This window comes from Biomphalaria glabrata, chromosome 1 (assembly GCF_947242115.1).
Source record: "Biomphalaria glabrata chromosome 1, xgBioGlab47.1, whole genome shotgun sequence".
Taxonomy (NCBI): Eukaryota; Metazoa; Mollusca; class Gastropoda; family Planorbidae; genus Biomphalaria; species Biomphalaria glabrata.
Genome location: NC_074711.1, coordinates 29,441,953 through 29,465,872, shown reverse-complemented (window position 1 = coordinate 29,465,872; position 23,920 = coordinate 29,441,953). Strand labels below are relative to the sequence as shown.

General features: G+C 36.6%; 1 protein-coding gene across 1 annotated transcript in view; it reads right to left on the bottom strand.

The window, feature by feature from the left end:
• Positions 1-18,685, bottom strand: part of LOC106073302 (lachesin-like) — a 109,571-nt gene extending 90,886 nt beyond the window's left edge. Inside the window, exon 1 of the mRNA XM_056031417.1 lies at positions 17,302-18,685. Coding sequence (XP_055887392.1) covers positions 17,302-17,368 — 67 coding nt within the window. The 5' untranslated portion in view covers positions 17,369-18,685. The remainder of the gene's footprint in view (positions 1-17,301) is intronic.
• Positions 18,686-23,920: the final 5,235 nt, after the last annotated feature.

Sequence of the window (23,920 nt, the reverse complement as noted above, 5' to 3'; positions counted from 1 at the left end):
TTAAACCATTTGACTGTCATACAGAGATATTTTAAGCAGGAGGCGGGGGAGAAGTGGATAATAAAATGTACCCAAGGAACAAAATCATCCACACAGTCGCGTACACACACACATACACACGCGCGCGCATTCATACACAAGGAAAGATGCTGTAGATACATTAAGACACAGCAGGAGAGAGGGAGAGTTGAAAGTAATCGCTGAATCAACAAAGAAGGCGAGACACTGAAGGAAAAATTGAGGGGAGAAAGAGAGAAATAGAAAGAGAGAGAAAGAGAAAAAGAGAGATAGGTTGATAAAAAGATCGAGAGAGCACATGCATTTCAGTCTATGACACACACACACACACATGTTTCCTAAAGTCACTTCACTGACAATCAGTCATTGGCCAATGTTCATGTTTTTAAATATTTTTTTTTCGTCCTTCAACTTCCACTCCTGCCCCCTCCTCCATGCAACTCCTAATGGAATGCTCATCGTGGGTAGGTGACACAGAGTCAACAAATTACTTTAAAGCAAGTACTTAGATATCATCGGATATAGTAGCTGAAACAGTTCCAACCAGACTATGTGCGTCTCACTACTGTAAGAAACCACCAAAATGAGAATTCGACTTGTGCAACCTTACACAGACTAAAGTTTTGATGAACTCAAGGACTCAGCCTGGCCAGACAGTGACAAATTGGTCAACTTGGAGAAGCCTTAGAGTGTCTGGTTCGTTTGGTTGAGCTGTCAATCACATTAGATGAAAGTGTGAAGAACCGCCCACAAGCGAGTTGTAGACCAGCGTGAGGACGTGAACGGCTGCTGACAGCAGACTTTGGGTCACGACTTGAAAACTAATACATCTAATGTAGACCTAAGAATAGTTGAGAACAATATATTTTAGTTTTATGATTACAAGAGCGACTTTAGACCCGGCACCAAGAGGATAGAAGAAGCAAAGTTCATTAGAGAGATTGTTTTTTCATTTCTATGAGTGTTGTAGCTGCAAGAAGAGACTCGTGCTGGGTCCGATATTACAAGAGCAACACGAGTCTCTTGGCGCACCCCCTCCACCCCAAAAAAAACACACACAAATTCATTGTTGGCGAGATGAAAACTTATTACCCTAAGAAAATATTTGTTTAACAGCAGTAAGATATCACTTTTGTTTAATTTCTATATAGGAATGATTGAATGGTAATGACTTTAATTCCCAAGATTAAGGATGAGTGCAGTGTTTCTCATGGCCAGGCAAATCCAGTTGCCACCTGAATATTTTCCCACACCAGATGCAGTCAAAGCCGTTGTCCAGCGGAGGTCTATTAAAAATTCTTTCTGCGTATGTCTTCTCCGAGGGCTTTTCGTTGAACCACGAATGTGTGTCTCGCGGCCTTCATGACATCTAACAGTTTCTTTCTGAGGCCATCTGCTGCAAGCCACTTTCCTCTATGCCAGTGACGGCAAAATGGCGCCTGAGATAATGTTTATAGCACATATGGGGGACACCTCTGTTAAGCCGTTCTCCACTGTGTGTGCCTCTCGAATATTGCAATTTTGTTTTGTTTTTGTTTTTGGAATAACGTAAAAGTTTATCATTGTTTGCATGGACAGTCGTTCAGTGGTCTAGATGGTCCCAGGTTCGAATCCTGCCAGCTTCTATCCCCGTCGTCTTGCGGGAGGGTTTGCAAGGATGGAATTATCTTCAAATTTGAAGGAACATTTAAAACATGAAAAATAAACAAACATTCACATTGTTATTCTGCTCAAAGAGCTTATTTAAAATCACCATTACGATATCACTCGGAAAAGATTTAAAATTACTTATTTTCCTAATAGCATGTCATTGTACTAGCTATTCGTAGTATATAAGAATACACACACAAACTCAAAATTAGAGATTCCTTTGTAGGCTTCCATTAAAAAAAAATTGCATTGAAGAGTTTTTAATTTAATACTTACACTGTGTTGTTAGATGTCTTATAGATTTATCTAACACTTTATTTCATGTAGAACTTAGAATGAAAGTCAATACTACCATCAAGTCCTCTATGTAGCTGAAATTGTACAAACATAAGTGACATCTACGTGGATATGTGAGTGACATGTCTGACTCTGGCCAGTCTTGCTTGATGTTTCATGTCACTGAACTCTTCAGCTTCAGCTTTCCATTTCGTTTCGTTTTGCTGACAGGCATAGTTCTTTACAAGCACGTGCAGTATAAGCATTTGTCATAAATCTGAATGATTCTCTGCAGGTAAATAATGTCTCACTAAAACGTCAGTTTCTATGCCATATTTCGTATTTCATATTACAGTTACGTCTGTTAATAAAATGTAAGCATGAATTAAGGTTCAACAGTGACCAAAACATCATTTTGATATAATAAATAATTATAGTATAGTATAATTAAGACTGTCAGACTTCTTTTATATGTTCAGTAGCTACATTTGATATGTTTTGAAGTTGTCTGGTCTCTCCTATATGTACATTTTATATTCTTGGAAGTTGTCTAGGCCAGGGGTCGGCAACCTGCGGCTCGCGAGCCACATGCGGCTCTTTGGCTGTGAAGCTGTGGCTCTTTAGTTCCATTCGAAAATATTAATTATTTTATCGAAACATTTTTTAAAAATAGTTCTGAAATGTTTTAAAGAGCATTAGGCACCGATTCTATTTCTCAGCCACTTGTACTCGCTTTTCACCACATCCTTTCCCCGTGACACGCGTCGTCACTGTCGTCAGTCCGTCGGAAGCTCTTGAATGACTCAGTCGTCGAATGTTTTTATGTAGGTTTTAATTCTCTTTCGATGCAAGACAAATTGGCATTTTCACCACTCGATTTGGCTGTGACGTATAGTGTGTTGTTTTAAATAAATGAGTTTTAAGTACTTAGAAGGGATTATCTTCTCAAAGTTAGAAGCAATCTATAAGTAACGCTAATCTGGTAGACTTTGCGGTACCACTGGAAATTGCACAAAAAGGCAATCCATTTACAGATGGTGAGTATGTCAAGACTGCTTCTTGCAGGCATCTGAAGAACTGTTTCGTCATTTCAAAAAACAAACCATAAATCTTGAAAAAAAAAAAGATTTGCCACTATTCGCTAAAACAGTGCAAGATAGAATATCTAAAGTGTCTTCAAATGTAACATATTCGAGGGTGGAAGATATTCAGCTTCTGTCTCATCATTTGCTGTGGATGAGTCTTGCGACATATACACAGGGTACAAATTGCCCTTTCTGTCAGGAATATGTCTTCCCAAAGTCCAAAAGAAGAACTTCTAAGATTGCTACCACTCCCAAGACAAACTAAAGGGGAATATAGAATGCCGTGCAAGAATACATTGAAGACAATAAGATCGATTTAAATAAAATCATTTCAAAAGCAACTTATGGAGCCAGAATATGACAGGAAAAAAAAGGGACAACAACGATTCTTCGAAACAAACTAAACCATGGAATTCTTACATTTCACTACATAATACACCAAGTAGCGCTTTGTGCCCAAAACAATTCTGATCGAAATAGTTAAGGTCATAAATTTAGTAATCAGGATTGTTAACAGCATCTTGTCAAAAGCCTTCTACCATCGTCAGTTTCAAGACTTCTTAAAAGAAATGGTGACTCGGTATTCCGACCTCCTTCTTCCCAATTAAGTGCGAGGGCTTTCCAAAGGTTGAAACGTTTTGCTTTGCCTTTGTGCTTGAATGAAATAAATACATTTCAAAATGAAAAAGGCGTTAACCACCCTGAATTAGAGAACGACTAATAGTTGCAAAAAGTTTACTTTATGGTGGATATAACAGAAAAGTTAAATAAGCTGAATCTAAAACTGCAAGGAAAGGGAAACATAGCCTATGTTTTGGTAGAAGAAATTGTTGTTTTTTTTTAAGAAAAAAATATTTTTTTTTTACAGAAGATATTCAGAGCGGTAAGTTACTTCATTTTCAATATTTAAAGCAGTATCACGATAAAATCAGTACAACATTTGACACGAATTACTTTAGCACTGTTATAAAAAAAATCAAAGATGAATTTCTTGACAGATTTGAGCAGTTCAAAACCAACAAAATCATTCAAGCATTCCTGGTGCACCATCTCAACACAAATAGTCACGAAATCTACATCAACATATTTGATTTGATGCTGGATCAAATGCAATTACTCGATTTAAAAAGTAAAGCTTTGTGGGGTAGAAAGTTTAGAGTTAAAAAACAAGTTGGAAGTGTTGGAGGTCTAGAAATGTACGTAACGCAACAAAAAAATGGACAGCTTTAAAAGGAATGCCGCGAGTTGATTCTGCGCATGGTATAATCTTCCAGATTTCTATAACGTTGGTGAAGAAGTTGGCATTTGGAATGCTGACTATCTTTGGATTGACATATTCGTGCGTGCAATCGTTCTCTGGCTGGAATATAATTAAAAGAGAAGTATGAAAACAACTAATACATGAAAATCCGGAGTTTCAAACTAAAAACAAGTTATGAGCCAAATTATCCAAACTATCTAAAACCTTGCAAAGCCATGGCTCCCATTGCATTTATTTGCTTAATTGTTTTTTTTATTGAAGAATAAATAGTGTGAGTACTATTTATAGTTGGCAGGCGAGAAAAAACGTTTGTGGCTCTTTTAAAACTTTGAAATTTTGTAAATTGTACTTTTTGGCTCTTACGACTCAGAAGGTTGCCGACCCCTGGTCTAGGCTATCTGTTATTTCTTTTTTTTTTTGGCCTATCTATGTATGCTAGTATGCAAGACTAAGCCAGAGGTCCGTCTTCCCTTGTAAGTCTTATATACACGGTATATCCAATTCATTCGTCTAAAAATAGCTTCTTAATCAAAGTACATGTATTAGCCAATACAAACACATCTCATAACTAGACCCTATGAAAAATAATAGTATTTCCAGTGTTAATAGATCCTTGAGTAGTAGGCCATGGCAGTAGAACAGCTGATCTAAACTTTTCAAGTCCTTACTCTAAGGGGAGTCACTCCTGAATGCTAAACGAGATAACTCTACATTTAGAATCCTAATGTGGCACTCATTGACCCGATCTCGAGGGTTAATCTCGGTGGATCTAGACACGGGGTTGCAGGGATTTATAACTGCCACAAGCCGTATGGAGAAATACATCCAACTGACATTTTCTTGCAACGCTGCAGCCGTTAAAGAGTTATTTTTAATTATGTAAACATCGCGACGTCTAGATTTATGTCGCTACACTTGAAGTATAGCTAGGAATAGATACCGAAACAGAGTGTAGGCTAGGCCGTGACGGGGAACAGATCAGCGCAATACGCATGGTGGATGAATTTTATCTGACGGATAATTCGTATTGAGATAGAAACCTAGATGGATTTACCAAATCTCCACACCATCTTGACTGCTTTGCAGAAGGTTTAAAACGTTTCTCTACTGCTAATGGGTAAGTGCTAGCGGGCCACACAGATCTCCAGTCTAACTTCGTACCTATGTCGTAAATCATTGCCACACACACCAGTTCTGGAGTGGCAGTAGTAGTAGTAGTAGTAGACAGAGGAGGTAGCAACAAAGGTACTTCACCTCTTTGTAAAACACGACCTAGATATTGGATAAATCATTTCACCATGTCTCACTCCACCACAAAGTGAACTGGTGAATGACTATAAGGAAATGTAAAGTAGATCTATCTCCCAACCACAAAGTGAACTGGTGAATGACTATAAGGAAATGTAAAGTAGATCTATCTCTGGGAACAATGTGAGACAGTAATACATTTTCTCGGGTCTTCAGTTTGAGGTTTAAATTAAACAGCTTAACCCTACCATCTAAATTAAATGGAGTTTATAAGAGTGTAGATTCTCTGCCACAATTTCGTCACGAGAGTGCTATTAGCCTGCGTAAGCCAATTAACACTTTCAAAATAATCAGCGCAGGCTTAGAACAATGCTGTATTTTATTGTCATAGACAGTCAGAACTTGAATCGCATACCAGCGAACAACGTTTTTGTCTGCGTTGATTGAGGTACAATATTTAGGTCACAGAACAACATGACCACGTAGAATTCCTCAATCAATCTTTTAGAAATCGAAGACAAAGCCTTAACCTTTAACCTTATAAAACATCTTTAGATTCCATCACGGTCATTGTTGTCTTTATGGTTTGTTTTGTTTCGTTAGAATTTAAAAACAAGAGATTGAAAATAAAAACACGGAATGTTCCAGAAAGTTATTCTTGTCAACACAAATGTACTCTGTAGTGTTCACACAAATGTACTCTGTAGTGTTCACACAAATGTACTCTGTAGTGTTCACACAAATGTACTCTGTAGTGTTCACACAAATGTACTCTGTAGTGCTCTGCTTCTGGTTTCATCCAGAAATAATTGACCATCAAATTTGATGAAGAGGGTTTAGCTTTATCTCACGCTGAAGACGACAACAATTACTCTGGTCTATGGTGTACAATTTCTTTCGTTTAAAACTAATGCTATTTTAGTAAAAGCTTTGCTAAATGTATAGATAGTTTATATATAGGCCTATATATAAATGGGGGGGGGGGGGGGGGGTTGATGGCTGAGTGGTTAAGCACTTGGCTTCCGAACCGGGGTTCGAATCTAGGGGAAGACTGGGATTTTAAAATTCGGGATTTTTAGAGGACCCTTGAGTCCACCCAACTCTAATAAGTCACTGACTTTAGTAGGGGAAAGCAAAGGCGGTTGGTCGTTGTGCTGGCCACATGACATCCTGCTCGTCAATGGTGGGCCACAAAACAGATGGCCTTAACATCATCTATCCTATAGATCGCAAGATCTGAAAGGGAAACTTTACTTTACTTTTTATTTAAATTTATTCATATATATAATAAACACAGTTTACAATGTATAAAATAATACATACTGATTTCATGATTAAACTTATTCAGAAATGTTGCACTGAATTGGTTATATCAGGGGTGGGCAACTTTTTTCAATCGAGGGCCGCATTAATAATATTTGGGGACTAGGAGGGCCGCACACACATATATATATATATATATATATATATATATATATATATATATATATATATATATATATATATATATATATATATTTATTTATTTTGTCACTGTCTATTTACATCCAACATTTCAACAAAAATGTATGAAGTATATAACTGTTTACTCTCGTGCATAATGTTCCAGAACCATGTAACTAGCTTATTAGTTGTTGTATTTCTTGTGACTGCTGTCAAATTAACTTCAATAAGCATCGCCCTGTTCTAACACTTGCTAATTTTTAAACAAAAAGAAAAGCTTGTTCAAAGATGAATGTGGTTCCATAAAATGTGAAAGTTTAAGTTTCTTAAAGTGTGGATATACAGCTTCTGGCACCCATGAAACTCCCTCGAAAGAACTGACTGGAACTTCTCTTTCAGGTCATAATTTGCTTGGAGGTATGTTATCTGGAGCTGAATCAGCTTCTGCATTAAACGGTGAGCTGCGGCTATTGGTTTTAAGTTTTTGACGTCTTAAAATTTGCTTTAAAATTTCACAATCAAGGAATCCAAATATGTCTTGTACTTTTCAACCATTTCACTAGAAATAATTTCACCTTTCACCTTTTATTTCTCTTGCTGGCCTCAAGAAATGGAATAGCTTTGTTTGAAAAGATTTAAGATGCATGTACATTTCATGTGCAAACAACAAATTGCAATGGTTCCGATGAATAAACATGAAGTCTGTCTTCCACTCTTCATTAGAAATATTAGTCACAAAGTCCCAGTCGATGACCTTCAAGGAACCTTACGATTTCTTCCTTGACATTCCATATTGATCTAATGATTGGCCAGCGAATACTACTGTGTTACCGAACATCAGAATGTTTTAATTCCAAATCTTCACGTACCTTTCGGAACTGCCAGTCGGGGCCGGCCATGGATAATTGGAGGCCATAGGCGAAGTGAATTTGGTGGCCCCCAATAAAATAGAAAAATACAAAATAAAGGGAAAAAAATAAAATTATGCAATTTATTAAAGACCTAGTGTACTTCGAACAATAGCATTGAATATAAGTATCGCTATTCCTTCTCTAAACTAGCAAAGTGAGAGCCATGTGCGAGGACCCATTACTCAAGGACCTTGGCAGCTGCATTCTTTGATAATGCCTATGGGCGGCCCTGTGTGTGAATCCAGTGTTCCTATCCTGCTGCTAATATTTTTTAATTTATTGTATCTTTGTGTAAACTTTCCAGTTACTAGTTTATGGTTGGGACATTTTCTTTATTTTATTAAAAATGATGTTTTTCTCAGTCATATCTCCATCAGTTGTTACCTTTGCCATCTTGTACAAGCCAACCCAACTCTTTCTACACAGTTCTTCATAGCATTGAATAAATACTGGCCTGGGCTTATGTCTTTTACTGAATTTATCGAAATATTGCTGTTAAATATAATCTTCGTTTACTTCATACTTTATAGAAGGACTTTTGGAGACAATGTTTCTGTAGCCTTTTCATTATAAGTGATCAGAATCAAGAGTTTCAATAATTTTTATAGATATTTACAATTATTTATTTTAATATATTTGCATTTTTATATATGTAATGTGTAGGCACGCTTGATTTATTTAGTGTTTCGCGGGCCGCATAAAACATTTCGGCGGGCCGCATGTGGCCCGCGGGCCGTAATTTGCCCACACCTGGGTTATATCGTTGTTTATCACAGATGTTTAATGCCCCCGCACTAGAAGTGGTAAAGTTTCCAGCATGTGTGTTATTAGCAGTGTCTTTCCTTCCGAAGATTAATGATGAGTGCAGTGTTTCACATGACTATGTAAACCCAGATGCGACCTGCATATTTTTCCCAATCTAATACAGGCAAAGACGTTGACCGATGGAGGTCTAAGATGTCTTTTCGTCTGCATATTTTCCCACATCTCGTGCAAACAAATCTGTTGTCTGCCTCAGGTCTAGTCAATGTCTGCCGCAGGTCTAGTCAATGTCTGCCGCAGGTCTAGCCAATGTCTGTCGCAGGTCTAGTCAATGTCTGCCGCAGGTCTAGTCAATGTCTGCCGCAGGTCTAGTTAAGTTTTCATTTCGTCTTCTATGCTTGTCTTCACTAGGGACTTACTTTGGGCTGTAATGTGTGTCCCGCTACCTTTGTGGGAGTTCTCTAAGTATCTCTTTCAAAGGCCATCTGCTGCTAGCTACTTTCTCTATGCCAGAGAGGGCGAATTGGCGCCTGAGTTGATCTTTATAGCGTTTACGGGGGGCACCTCTGATACGCCGCCCTCCTTGAAATTCGCCAAAGAAGATCAACCCAGATCAATCCAGTATGTGTAATATTAGTTAGTTATAAAAATGTTACCACGTGAGTGTTGAATCTAATGTCCCCATTAGTAAAATTAGTCCCATTAGATATCGGCAAAAAAAAAAAACCCACAACAACAACAATAACAACAACAACAACAATCCTGAGTTTCTAACCTAAATTGACAACATTTCTGAATTCTAGTCCTACAATGATTGAACTGTATTGATTGCTTGGAAATTTAAATATCCCCCCCCCCACCTCATATTTCTTCCTATCTCCCTCCAAAATAAATAACGAAGTAATCTTTGCTAATTAGCAAAACGATGGATTATAGGTATTTAAGCTCTTCTGTACTAAAGAATTTTTAAAAACCTTTTTTTTTTATCATTACAGATTAGTAGATTCAAATCTGGATTTTTTAGATATTACCATCACTCGTGAAAATCAACGTCTTGAGTGCCAGACTCTAATGGTAATTTGTTTTTTACTGACTAGTTTGACTAATGATTTGTTTATGTTATAACTAGGTTTGAGGAGTTTTCAAGGTTTGAGGAGTTTTCAAGGTTTGCAATGCTTGTTACCTTTGACTACTTCACCTGAGAAGTTCACTGGCTGATGTAGCTCAAGTCGTGTTCTTGTTCAGACTCTTATGGCGCCGTTATTGTCCTTGACATTACACCAAAAATGAGACTCAGGTGTTGGATGAATGACCAACGAAAACACGAAGACGCACAGAGATCTACAAAGTTAATGACGCGACTCTACGTGTGAAACATTCCAGGTAATGGATTGGACACAGTGCAGATGACAATCTAATTCTGTCCACTAATTAGAGTTTCAAACTTTAAAGTGAAATTCATTAAGACAGTTAAAAAAAGACTCATCAATGGACAAGGTCAAGCTGACCGAAAAACTATTTTAAACTAGAATTTATAAATAATAAATCGAAACATTTATACTAAAAACCCCAGCCGTTAGTCAATGATGAAATGATACTATAAACCTTTTTGCGATTCGACTGTAAATTAATATCCACTATGTGTTTAATGGCACAAGTCTTGGATCCTTTGCGCTTTACATTTCTGTAGGTGAGAACATGGTTTGTAAAAATGTTTGTTTGTAAAATGTTTTACATGTTTCGGATGTTCCTTCATAGTTGAAGATAATTTACTTCCTAGTCCAAACCTCCCTCAGGACGACAGGGGATGGTAGCTGGCAGGGTTTGAACCCGGGACCATCGATAAATCTGAACGACAGTCCAGCGCGCAAACCGCACGACCAGGCAGCCATCCAACATTGACTGAGTACACATTTCTCTTGTGTTAGGTAACACCAATATTTCCTTTTACTGTCTGTCTGTCCTACGTAATCGTGTTGACATATGAACTATGAAGGAAAGAAATATGTCCATTTGAGAGCTCTGCGCACCATGGGATCAAAGCTTCTACTTGTGCCAGGTTTCTCCCTTAAAAGTTACGATTTGTAGGCTTTTTAAGTGCATGGACCAAAGGTTTGAAACGCGCTCACAAAGCAACAACATGCTTCACTACATTCAAGAAGAACATTAAGACTTCTCGGTTCAAGTTTTAAAAATTAGTTTGTCGTTTTAACGCTCATGTTTATGTTTGTATCTTAGCATAGCGTTTTAAGCATACATTATGTTGTTATATAAGTTAATGTATTACTATTAAGTTTTAAAGGTAAATTGTAAAAGATAAATTACATTTAATTTTTGTTTGTATAAGATCCAAGGTTGGTCCATGATTTAGTACAAGAACAATGAAGTTATTGACTTGTAGAGGAGGCGAGAAGGTGTAGAAACATTTCTTGTTGGAGTCACAGTGAAGAAACGAAACGAATAATTGTCGTGACCTAGTTTGGTTTAGAGATTATGTTAGTTTTATAAATAAATATATTGTGCATTTGTTTTAGCGACGGTAAAAGTAATGACGTAGTCAGACGTATGACGTTGCAGAATACGGGTCCAAGATAGAAGAAGAGTTTGGCTAGGGCTTGTAGAAAGATGGATATTGAATAGACTGCTAATTGAAACGACGAATAGATAGACTAGACGATCATCGCCATCTGTAAATAAATATCAGTTGAAGTCTTCAATAATTTTATTAAGTATAGGTCAATGGTGTGTCCCTTGGATGTGTTCGGACTGGCGTTTAGAATAAATGAAATAGTATCAAACACACACGAAATCCAAGCCAGGACATTACATATGAAGGGATTTAAATCATTCATATATATATATATATATATATATTGGTATAGAGATTCATATTATACTTATTACATAGAGATCCTCATTAGACAGCCTGAAGACACTGGCGGATCCAGGGGGGGGGGGCGGTAGGGGGCGGACGAGTTTTAGTATAGAATTCACACAATTTGTATACGAATTCATTACTTATGTTAATAATATATACTAATTATTTATATTTCAACCTATTTTTAGATTATTTCGCCCCCCCCCTCTAGTATGTTGGCCAATTTGGTGGGGTCGGGAGGGGGCGATGGTATCAATCCCGCCCCCCCCCCCATAAACTTTCGAGTGGGGGGGGGGCGGTCCAATTTCTTTGTAGAAATCACAGCTTGCTAACAGAATCAATTACATATCTATGTGATTAAAACTTGTTATTGATATTTTATCCGATCTTTGTATTATGTCGTTCCCTGTTTGCCAATTTATCTCTACTGCCCTTCCCACCTAAACCTTTTGAGGGGGGGGGCGGTCCTACTTTAATGGAGAAATCATAGTTTGTGAACAAAATTAGTTGAATTAATCTATAGATTTATATTATGTCGCTCGCCTTCTTGTATCTTGGCCGTTTCGGTGAGGTTGGGGGAGGGGGAAATTGCATGTACTGCCCTCCCCACTCTAGCCCTCTGAGTGGGGGGGGCGGTCCTATTTTTGTGGAGAATCATAGATTGTGAACAAAATTAGTTGAATATCTATATAATATAAACTACATATTGATATGTGAACTCATTGTATATTATGTCGTACCACACTCTAATCTCAAATTTTAACATTAGTAAAATTTAAATGAAAAAGGGTTGTACCAGGTGGGAGGGGCGATTCATGCAATCGCCTTTCCCCCATCGGACAAACCAATACTTTTTCTTTTTATATTACAGTTAGGAAATTACAAAACAAAAACATCTGTCACTAATATAATTTATATATACTATAAATTAAATTCTTACATCGAGTCGCCACACCCCTATTCTTTAATGCCAAATGCAATCTTTAGCAGAAATTATTAAAGGAGCGAGGATTAATCGTTTTCACTCTACCGCCCCTCCCATTTCCAGACAGAGTTTATGTAATTTCACATGAATTTATCATAACTATTTTAAGAAAGACTTTGCATTCAAAAAATTAGAATTCAAACGAAATTTTTCAGTATAAGAGTCACGATTGAGATGAGTTCTAAACCCAAATCATTTTTTTCATAGTCGCCTTTTTCTAACCTTTACTCAATCTGATATTTTTCTAGTTAAATAAATTTGGGACTATAATTCACAATTTATACTTTGATTTTATTGAATATTATTTATCGAATAATTTTTTTTCGGCGGAGATCCTCAAAGCCAAAATCTAAATATGTGGGGTATCTTATCTTTTCAAGGAACAAATCGGATTTTTTGCAATGTATTAAGGGCCTATAAATTCATATTAGAATATTATAAGTACAACATTATTCAAAAGGTCCTTTTTTAATAGTATGAATAATGAGTTTTAGGTCAGGAGAATACCTTTCTTCTGTGAAGTATGCAGGAAAACTCTTTTGGCGGCGGGGCTTCGCCCCGAACTCATTGGATGAATAATGAGCTGTAGATGTTAGGAGAATGCGTTACTGCAATGAAGAATGCAACAAAAAGCTTTTGGCGGCGGGGCTTCGCCCCGAACTCCATTGATGAATAATGAGTTGTAGATGTCAGGAGAATGCGTTTCTACAGTGAAGAATGCAAGAAAACGCTTTTGGCGGCGGCCGAACTCCACTGATGGATAATGAGCTGTAAATGTCAGGAGAATACTTTTCTGCAGTGAAAAAAGCAAGAAAACGCTTTTGTCGTCGGGGCTTCGCCCCGAACTCCATTGATGAATAATGAGTTGTAGATGTCAGGAGAATGCGTTACTGCAATGACTAATGCAAGAAAACACTTTTGGCGTCGGGGCTTCGCCCCGAACTCCATTGATAAATAATGAGTTGTAGATGTCAGGAGAATGCGTTTCTACAGTGAAGAATGCAAGAAAACGCTTTTGGCGGCGGCCGAACTCCACTGATGGATAATGAGCTGTAAATGTCAGGAGAATACTTTTCTGCAGTGAAAAAAGCAAGAAAACGCTTTTGTCGTCGGGGCTTCGCCCCGAACCCCACTTGAAAACCTTATAGCGATGCCCCAGTTGTTTTGTTTTTCACCAAAGGGTTAGAAATGCTGCTTTTTAAAAATTCTCATATATATATATATATATATATATATATATATATGATATATATATATATATATATATATATTATATATATATATATATATATATATATATATATATATATATATATATATATATATATATGCACGTTTATGCATAGGGTTAGGGTTTACTGGGCATTAGGGTTAGGGTTTGGAAAAAAATCGCCCCACCCACTCAAAAGTTCTGGATCCGCCAGTGCCTGAAGATAGCGTATGTCTTTCTTCTATTAATACGGCCCGGCATTAGCTTGATCAAATGTCAGACCTCTGGGACTCACACACAATCTTCTGCGCAGAACCCTATGAACTTTAGCACAGTTTAAAACGCAAAGATATCTTTATCCTCTTTAAAAGACGACCCACATAACATTAAAAGACTTATCTGGTTCGCTCTGTTATTATGGGCCAGTTGAAATGTCATCGTGACAATATCAGTAGACAGATGACGTAATAACCTTTTTAAAGACACCCCATTTCTAAGTAGAAACATATTGGTATAGTGATACCATCTTGTCGTGGACAGAGATCATTGATAACATGATCACGTATATCGTTATAACATTTCCAATTGCATTATGGTTCAGTATTTATAAATAACTTCAAACATGTCAAACATTTTTTAGAACAAAACTAGTGGAGACCCGTGCATCTGTTCATTAGAGAATCAAAAAAAACTAATTGTTCAAATATCACATTTTGACTTTTTTTTTTTAAAGCACAACAAAGAACGAGTTGAGAGAAAGAGAAAAAAGAGAGAGGGAGAAAAAAAAAGAGAGAGAGAATGGGAGAGAGAAAGAGAGAGAGAGAGAAAGAGAGAGAGAGATGGAAGAAAAGACATGCTATTCTTGTACATACTGTTCGGACATGTAGGCCAATGAAGTTGATAGAAGTTATTACAAAGACTTATAAGGTGAAATCAAATAGTTTGTCGAATTAGCATTGAGCGTGATGTAGTACAGCCCCGTATTGTTAGAGATTCAAGACTTGAATAGATTATCAAGTGGGGGTGATCAATATCTCTATGAATGTAATGTCCTTCACACCTCACCACTGCTGTCTCGTATGCTCAAAGAATAGGAATTGAGAATTATCTTTCCTGCCAGGACAAATGGTATATAACCTCGCTAACAACTGAACTAGACTTTTTCTTTTTCAGTTTAATTTCTTAGACATGATAATGCTTCGTGTTTAAAAAACTTTTTGGATCTAATCCTGGCCACACATTAGTCAATGGTGTTTCAAAAAGGGTCACCAGAAATAGAAAAGAACTTTTGTTGGAATATTTCAAAGATTTAATTCAGTTTTATGAGTGTTGTAAAGACGAATAAAACAAGTTTATAATTACCACAAGGTATATGAAAAGGTATTTAGTTCATTAGCTATACTACGTGGCTCTCAGAGATGATCTATTTTGGCTAGAGATTTTTTTTTTGGTTAGAGATGATCTATTTTGGTTAGAAATGATATTTTTTGGTTAGAAATGATCTATTTTGGCTAGAGATGATCTATTTTGGCTAGAGATGATCTATTTTGGCTAGAGATGATCTATTTTGGTTAGAAATGATCTTTTTTGGTTAGAAATGATCTTCTTTGGCTAGAGATGATCTATTTTGGCTAGAGATGATCTATTTTGGCTAGAGATGATCTATTTTTGTTAGAATTGATCTATTTAGCTAGAGATGATCTATTTTGGCTAGAGATGATCTATTTTGGCTAGAGATGATCTATTTTGGCTAGAGATGATCTATTTTGGCTAGAGATGATCTATTTCGCTGGCTTGGTTGCACAAGGTTTAAAGCTTCATTATGGCTCTCGCAAACATTTACGATGTATAAAAAGGTCACAAAGTAATGTCCGAAAATTAATGAAGTGTCCGAGACCCAGCATTGACCTTAAATATAATGCAGACATGCAGGGATTTACATGTTGTTGTTTTTTTTTGTCTCTGTACTTCATTTGGTCTTATTTTTGTAAACATTCGCCAGTTCTTTATTGGGAACTACTGCCAGATAGTCTGAAATCCAGTAAGAATACGTTAAGTTGTTAAAAAAAAGTATTGTTCCCATTTGGCACCTCATGGTCTATAAGTTCAAGCTATACTATAATGTCTTTCATAGAACGATTCAAAACAGGTATAGATGTTGATGTTTTTTGTTTTAATATGTTCGATAAATGTAAAGTAAGATTTATGCTTTCTCAGGCTCAATAACCCCTCACCTTAACCCCGAGTCACTATTTCACTCTTTCCCTACTTTACTCTCTTCTATCGAATTGTTCTTTTTTTTTTTTTAAATACGGATTATAGACATGAAGAAAACAAATCGAGAGAAATGGACAAAAAGAGAGAGAGAGAGAGAGAAAAAAAAAGGGGAAGAGAGAAGGAGAAAGAGAGAGAGAGAGAGAGAGGCAGAAAAGAAGTAGCTAAAGAAAACAAAATGAACGAGAAATAGTTAAGGGGGGGGGGGGTGTTGTTAGACAGAAAGAACAAGAGACGTATTTCTAAAGACGATTCTTTGAATCAATAATGCGCTCATCAACTCCTAGGAATGAAGTGATCTACTTCGGGCTGAGTGATTCAAACGTAAACCCAAATGATCAACTCGAGAGTTGTGCGATGATTCAATTGAGTAACTGGCATCACAAAAAGTGTCAGAAGTACAAGTAATCACTAGCTAAAACACTGAATACTTTTGTGGGACAGTAGATTTCATTAGACCAATCACCCCTTAATAATTTGTGCAAATATTTAATTTAACTTTTAAAAATGTTAAGAAAATGTATCTACAAAATAATTATTTTTTTAAGAATAAACTTTTTCGTGTCTTTCCAATCTAAACAGAAAGGGGAAATCCCTTTGTGGTCCCGATATATATTTCCACAAAAAAATGTGACTAACTGCTTTCAAAGTTTCAATCAGGACCGCCGGGTTCAAACTCTGAATAATCAACACGACAGCCTACAAGACGCTACGTTGTCCCTTATCTATTACTAAATGATTATTGGTTACTTAAGCTACTGTGGCATTGCCCGATTTTACGTAATCAATGTGTCACTAAATAAGAGCATCACTAAAGAAGAGTCTTGCTAAATAAGAGACTTAGCCTACTAATGAGAGTTTCACTGAATAAGGATTTCACTAAATAAGAGTCTCACTAGTTAAGAAGACTAGGTAAGACTAACTCAACAGAAGCTTCACGAAATAATTGTCTCAAATAATAAGACTAGAGAAATAAGCATATCACCAAATAAGAATTTCACTAAAATTTTGCAAAATAAGAGTCTCAATAAAATAGCCTATATAAATAAAAGTCTGTATAAATAATAGTCTATATAAATGATGGTTTCACTAAATAAAAGTCTCTCTAAACAGGACTTACTATATGAGTCTCACCAAAGAAACAGTGTCACTAAATAAGAGTGTCATTAAATAAGAGTGTCATTAAATAAGAGTGTCATTAAATAAGAGTCTCAGACTATACTAGTCTCACGAAATAATAGTCTCACTAAAAAGAGTCTCACTAAATAATAGTCTCACTAAATAAGAGTCTCACACCTACCTCCGAGTAGAATCACACCTAGCTGTGTGATAGTAAGCAGACTTTTAATCAAAGCCGTTATATCCATGGCGTTCTAGCGTTAAATCCATGCATACACATCCCTGGAGACACAACAGTCAGATGCTAACAGAACAAATTATCCGCCGGATACACAACAATCAGTGACGAAGTAATCAATTTTATCCTCGGTCTGATGACCAGTCACATTGAGGAACTTTCAAACCCACACCAATACACATGAGAAAACGGTCCTGTTTTGGTCCCTTACTGCAAGAAACTTGCAATCATTTCAGCCCTAAATATAAGCACAAGTCACATGCAATTTACATAAACTAAGTTCCAAATGTAAGCAAAATATGCGATGTATTATGTTGAGATTCTGTCGGTTCTCACACAATAATTAATCACCCTATTGACGAAATGCACCGCTTGGTCAACCTTTTCTTCTTATGAATGTATAGATTCTAACTTTGATTTTGTTAAAATAAATACACAAAAGATACTGTAACAGCTTTGAAGAGTTTTTAACACTTTAGGATTTTCTAAACGGCGGCCGCATGTACAGAAAGTCAATTCAATCAAACGTCCTATGAGAAGGACAGACGTTAATCCTGGCAAGGGGAAATAATGCTTCGCTTTTTAATCCTCGAAAGAATCGATACTTTCATTAACGCGGTGAGTAAAAGGAGAGACCGATACTACAACGTGCTTCGTTCGGGTGATTTGTAGAATGTTAAGTCAGTAACCACGTGACAGAAATGGCGGAGAAACCGTTAGTTCACTACATGCATCCATTGTCTGGTTATTTTTGTTTGAATCTGCCACTCAATCAGCTAGAAAGATTACGTTAGAAATACAAGTCTAATGAACTGCTTTCTTGAAAGTAAGAACCGTATCGCCCATGGATTGGAATAAAGAACAATAACTTTAAAATAATATTTCGATATTTTTGAAGTTCTACAACTCCTGTCGTCTTGTTGACCAGTTTGTAGGAAAGTAGGTAGACTAAACAATTAGTCCTTATGGAAAACACTTTTAAAGAATGTCCATATGGTGAGATTAGAGTTTAGATCTATTTACTTTTGTTTTTATACTACAAGCTTATAAAAACACTGATGCCAGAATGTGAAGCTTATTTCTGTTAATTTTTGTTTGAAATACAAAGAGATATCTTCAGTAACAAAATCTATTGATAACTGTTTTAAGCCTGCTGTTTTTTCTTAAATTAAACCTGCCATTTTAGAATCCAGAGTTTGTTTTATATCATATGATGACCAGCAGGAGTCACTCACTTGTCCATTGTTGACCGCGGCATCTATTGTTGCATCCGCGGTCTAGAGCTTCCAGTCAACAACTTTCGCTAGTTCCTACTCCCCGCTTGTGTACTCACGCTGAGCGCAGCAAATCGACTGTGGCCGCTCACACTACGTTGTATGTAGGAGAACAGACTGAGGGCTAATACCTCACCGTGAGTAGTAGGATACGACCAGGGAGGAGAGGAAGGGGGAGGGTTAGGTGCAGATGTGAGGTGGGGGTGGCGGGGGAAGATTTATAAAATCATAAAGAGAGTGTTAGAGAGAGAACATGAAGATCGGGTGGTCTAAGATTGTAAAGGGTAATAAATAAAAAGAGAAAGAATATAAAAAATGGAGACAGAGAGAGAGAGAGATAGACAGAGAGAGAAAAATATGTAGACATGGAGAGAGAAAGAGAAATAAAGAGAGATAGAAAGATAGAAAGAGATAAAAGATGTAGGCAGAGAGAGGGAAAGAGATATGGACAGAAATAAAAAAAAGATATAGACAGAAAGAGACAGAGAGAGAAAGATGTAGACACAGAGAGAAAGATGTTGACACAGAGAGAAAGATGTAGACACAGAGAGAAAGATGTAGACACAGAGAGAAAGATATAGACACAGAGAGAAAGATGTAGACACAGAGAGAAAGATGTAGACACAGAGAGAAAGATGTAGACACAGAGAGAAAGATGTAGACACAGAGAGAAAGATGTAGACACAGAGAGAAAGATGTAGACTCAGAGAGAAAGATGTAGACACAGAGAGAAAGATGTAGACACAGAGAGAAAGATGTAGACAGAGAGAAAGATGTGGGGAGAGAGAGAAAGATGTAGACACAGAGAGAAAGATGTAGACAGAGAGAGAAAGATGTAGACAGAGAGAGAAAGATGTAGACAGAGAGAAAGATGTGGGGAGAGAGAGAAAGATGTAGACACAGAGAGAAAGATGTAGACAGAGAGAAAGATGTAGACACAGAGAGAAAGATGTAGACACAGAGAGAAAGATGTAGACAGAGAGAGAAAGATGTAGACAGAGAGAGAAAGATGTAGACAGAGAGAAAGATGTGGGGAGAGAGAGAAAGATGTAGACACAGAAAGAAAGATGTAGACAGAGAGAAAGATGTGGGGAGAGAGAGAAAGATGTAGACACATAGAGAAAGATGTAGACACAGAGAGAAAGATGTGGGGAGAGAGAGAAAGATGTAGACACAGAGAGAAAGATGTAGACACAGAGAGAAAGATGTAGACAGAGAGAGATGGGTAGTTTGAGAAAGAAACAAGAGAGCAAGTGGTAAAGAGAGAACAGACATTGATGAGGGAAAAAAGAGTGAGAGATATCGTAAAAGAGAATAAGAAAAAAGAGTCAGAGGAAGAGAGAGTGAACATTTTTGTAAGGTAAATAAAGAGAGCAAACAAAAGAGAACGTGAGAGAGACAGAGAATGAGAGAAAGAGAAATAGTGAGAAAGAGAGAGACAGAAAAAAAAGACAGAGAGAGGGAGGGAGGGAGAGAGAGAGAGAAAGAGAGAGAAAGAGAGAGAGAGAAAGAGAGAAAGAGAGAGAAAGACTTGGTAAAGGGAGACAATACATGTACACGTTGGTTAGAAATAAAAAGGGGAATAAGAAAGGCGTAGAAAACAAAGGGGAGATAAGAAATGTGAGATTGCGGATGTCTTGTAGATTCCCTGCCTTGTAGTGACAGTTAACCCAGAAATGTCATGACATGTCATAAGAATGTAATAGACTTTGTTGTCATTCGTCCGACGATGAAATAAATAAACTAGTCTCCTCCCAGTCAGTGCAATAGCTTTTATCTAGCGCCTGACTTCTCCAGGCCTTAATAGAAAGAGACATTATGGCATTATCTCTGGAGACGTTTCATCATTACTAAGTAATTTAAATGGGAGGACTGGCCAGGGTGTGAATGCTGACCAGGGTGTGAATAGACTGTAATTTACACTTTCTCTTCAAACCTTGTAGTTTGACTTCAGACACACAGTACAGCAGAGAGTAAAGAAGAAGAGGCCACCATGCCATTAAGATGAACCCACAACGCTGTTTCTTTTGCTATCAGACTGTGTCGCCACTGCTAGGTGACTGAGGGGCCATGAAAAAGATCACGGTGTGTGTGTGAGTGTGTGTATGTGCGTGCGTGTGTGTTTATGTGCTTGCGTTGGTGTGCGCAGACAGTCATCATTTGCTGAGATAAGCTTTTAAATTTTGACTGGACAAGTTCACTTCGAGACTTTTCACACGCTAAAAATTATTTTTTACAACCAAGAAAAACATTTTTAAAAATACATTTAAACAAAGACAATACGTCCATCACACAAGTTAAAATAAAATAAAATGAAAAAAAAAGAAAATTTTTAAAAAGTTTTTTCGCTCGAGACGGGCATGGAACTCAAAATGAGCACTATCAGCTGTAGGCGTTGTCTGCTTAGCCCGTTGCTCCAGAGCTACTCTTGTGTTATTGTATGATTATTTATTGTTACTTTCATAGAGACATATACAACTAGATTTAGATCTAGTCTTCTGATGTAGAACTATAAAGATCTTGTTCAGATCTAGATGTAGATGTAGATGTAAAATCTAGATGCAATCTATATTGGATTTACAGAAATATCAGCAACTTTAATTAACAACTCAGCTATCCTTGCAGTACGACTGACTACGCCATGTTTTTTTTTTTTTACCCAAATTAAATTTCTTTCTTTTTTTTACTTTAAATAATTATAACAGTCAAAGTAGAGTTTTCCTCGTGTGGCCACCGAACTAGTAATTCTTTACTCAGCGATATACTTAAGCAGTTAAATTTCTAGGAAAATCGTTAGAGCCGTTTTTGAGATCCACGTCCAAGTTCCACCTACCACTCTCCAGGTTCCATGAAGTTCTGACTTGAATAGAGGTAGTGTAAAAAAAAATAAAAAAAAAAAAATATTTTATACCTTTTTTTGCTTTCCCGGCTCTTTAATTTCGTTTCGGCTTATCAGAAGATCTATGTACTATATGTGTTAGTGAAGCTTTTTTTTTGTTCTTTGCGTGATGTTCTTCCTCATCATCTTAATGGATATCTTTTATCTTTTTGTTTTAATCAAATCATATAGCTCTGCGTGTAAGTGGGTGTGAACGAGAGCGCGTGTGTGTACAGTATCTGGGTGTGTGAATGGAAAGCGGTGTGTGTGTGTGCATGTGTACGTGCGTTTCTGTGTTCCTAGTAAAAAGAGCAACAAGAAGCGAACATTTTCTTTCTACATTAGAATTAAAAAAAAAAGGTTTTCTCCTTAAGTTATGGGCAAACATTTATTCTATTTGGCATTAGACAAACCCCATAGACTTAATTATAGAGATGGATTCATATATCAACAAGCTTGTATGCACCCCCGACACTCGGACTAAGACAGGAAGGGGGCTGGTTATCACGAATTCTTATTAATAAATTTCACACTTGAAAGAATAAAAAAAGCTGCAATGAGATTCGAACCTGATCATCCTGTCTTCCGGACTATTATATAGATGACTAAATGGCCAATGAATTTCCTATGACAGAGGCATTGCCCTTACATTTAGTGAATTAGAACATGCACAGTATCTATATCTATAATGGCAATGTCCTTGATGTCGAAGGCTGTATAACGTAAAGTGTGTCACAAATACGTCATTTAAGTTGTCGAATATCTCCCGAGCAAATGGGCAGCTGACTCTAAAAAGTATATATATATATATATAAGATAAGATAAGATAAGATAATTTTTATTGATCCAATCTAATGGAAATTCAATTTGACTACAATTAACAAGCTCAGCGAAACTACTGTACAAAAACAATATTGATTAAAATTTGAACAGCATACACACACGAAACACATACACATTCACAACCAGCGCTTTATCAATTTGACTTCGATGTACTTCTCGATGACGACAGATGGGTTTGTAACACTCTAACCCAGGGGTGGGCAAATTACGGCCCGCGGGCCACATGCGGCCCGGCGGAGTGTTTTATGCGGCCCGCCAACACCTACGGAAATCAGGTGTGCCCACAGTATATACAGATTAAAAAGCAAATATATTAAAAATATTATCTATATAAATTATTGAAACTGTCTCATTATAAAAAGTTTCAAGTAAACGTAGATTATGCTATTTGGTTAACTTCAATTCACTCAATAAAAGACAATCTCTGATCAGTATTTATTCAATGCTATGAAGAACTGTGTTGAATGTTGGGTATGCTTGAAACAAGATGGTAAGTCACAGTGTAACAACTGATGGAGGTCGATCTTTGATAAGGAAAAATAGTTTGTTTTTTGTTTTAATATACAAAATATATCCCAACCATAAACTCTAAACAGGAAAGTTTGAACAAAGCTGCATAAAATTTCAAGTATATCATTCACAAGAATGAAAAAGTAATTAACCTTATTGGAGCTAGGGGTGTTAATCACAGGTATTTCCTTTTTATTAACAAAGTGATTCAATGTATCCACTATCTTAGCATGGACAAGGCAAATGAGAACAATAAAAAATCTCAGTCACAAGGATAAAATCTAGTAAGCTAGTTCTACAGTTCTGGAACATTATGCACGAGTGTAAAGAGTAAAATACTGCACATTAAGTGCAACTGTATATTTGTCAGAATATTTGAATGTAAAATGACAAAAGCAATTTGAAAAACAAATCGTTAAATTGGTTTAAAAATTGCTAACTCTTGTTGGAATTCCTTAACGTGGAGTGTGGAAAAATAAGAAACGTGAATATAATAAAGTGTAAATATGAATTAAAGACATTCTATACAGTTAGCTAGAGTATCTCTCTAAGTTGTATATACATATGCGGCCCGCCATTCCCATTTTTTTTAAATGCGGCCCTCGATACAAAAAGGTTGCCCACCCCTGCTCTAACCGATAGAGGGATAAAGGAGTTTTCAAATCTTTCTGTTTTAGTCCTAATGGAAAGGAGACGACCACTTCGTTCAGATGTTATGCAACAGTGGTTTAATGGGTGCCGGTTGTCTTTAATTTAATTTAATGATGATTTTATTGTTCAGATTGTTTGACTACAAAACTCAATTTAATTTAATTTAATGTATATAAATATATAATTACATATATATATTGATATAATGTTTGTCTGTTTATGTGTGAGTGTGTATGTTTAATTTTCAATAGTACTTACCGATTGCGACTATTTGTGAATACATCCCGTACATAGTACGTGCAATAAAGTATTGGAGCCCGATAGAAATAAAATAATAATCCAGTGAAATAATTAAAAACAATAGTCCACCTAATTGAATCCAATCTGTAACATGTCTCTACGTCTC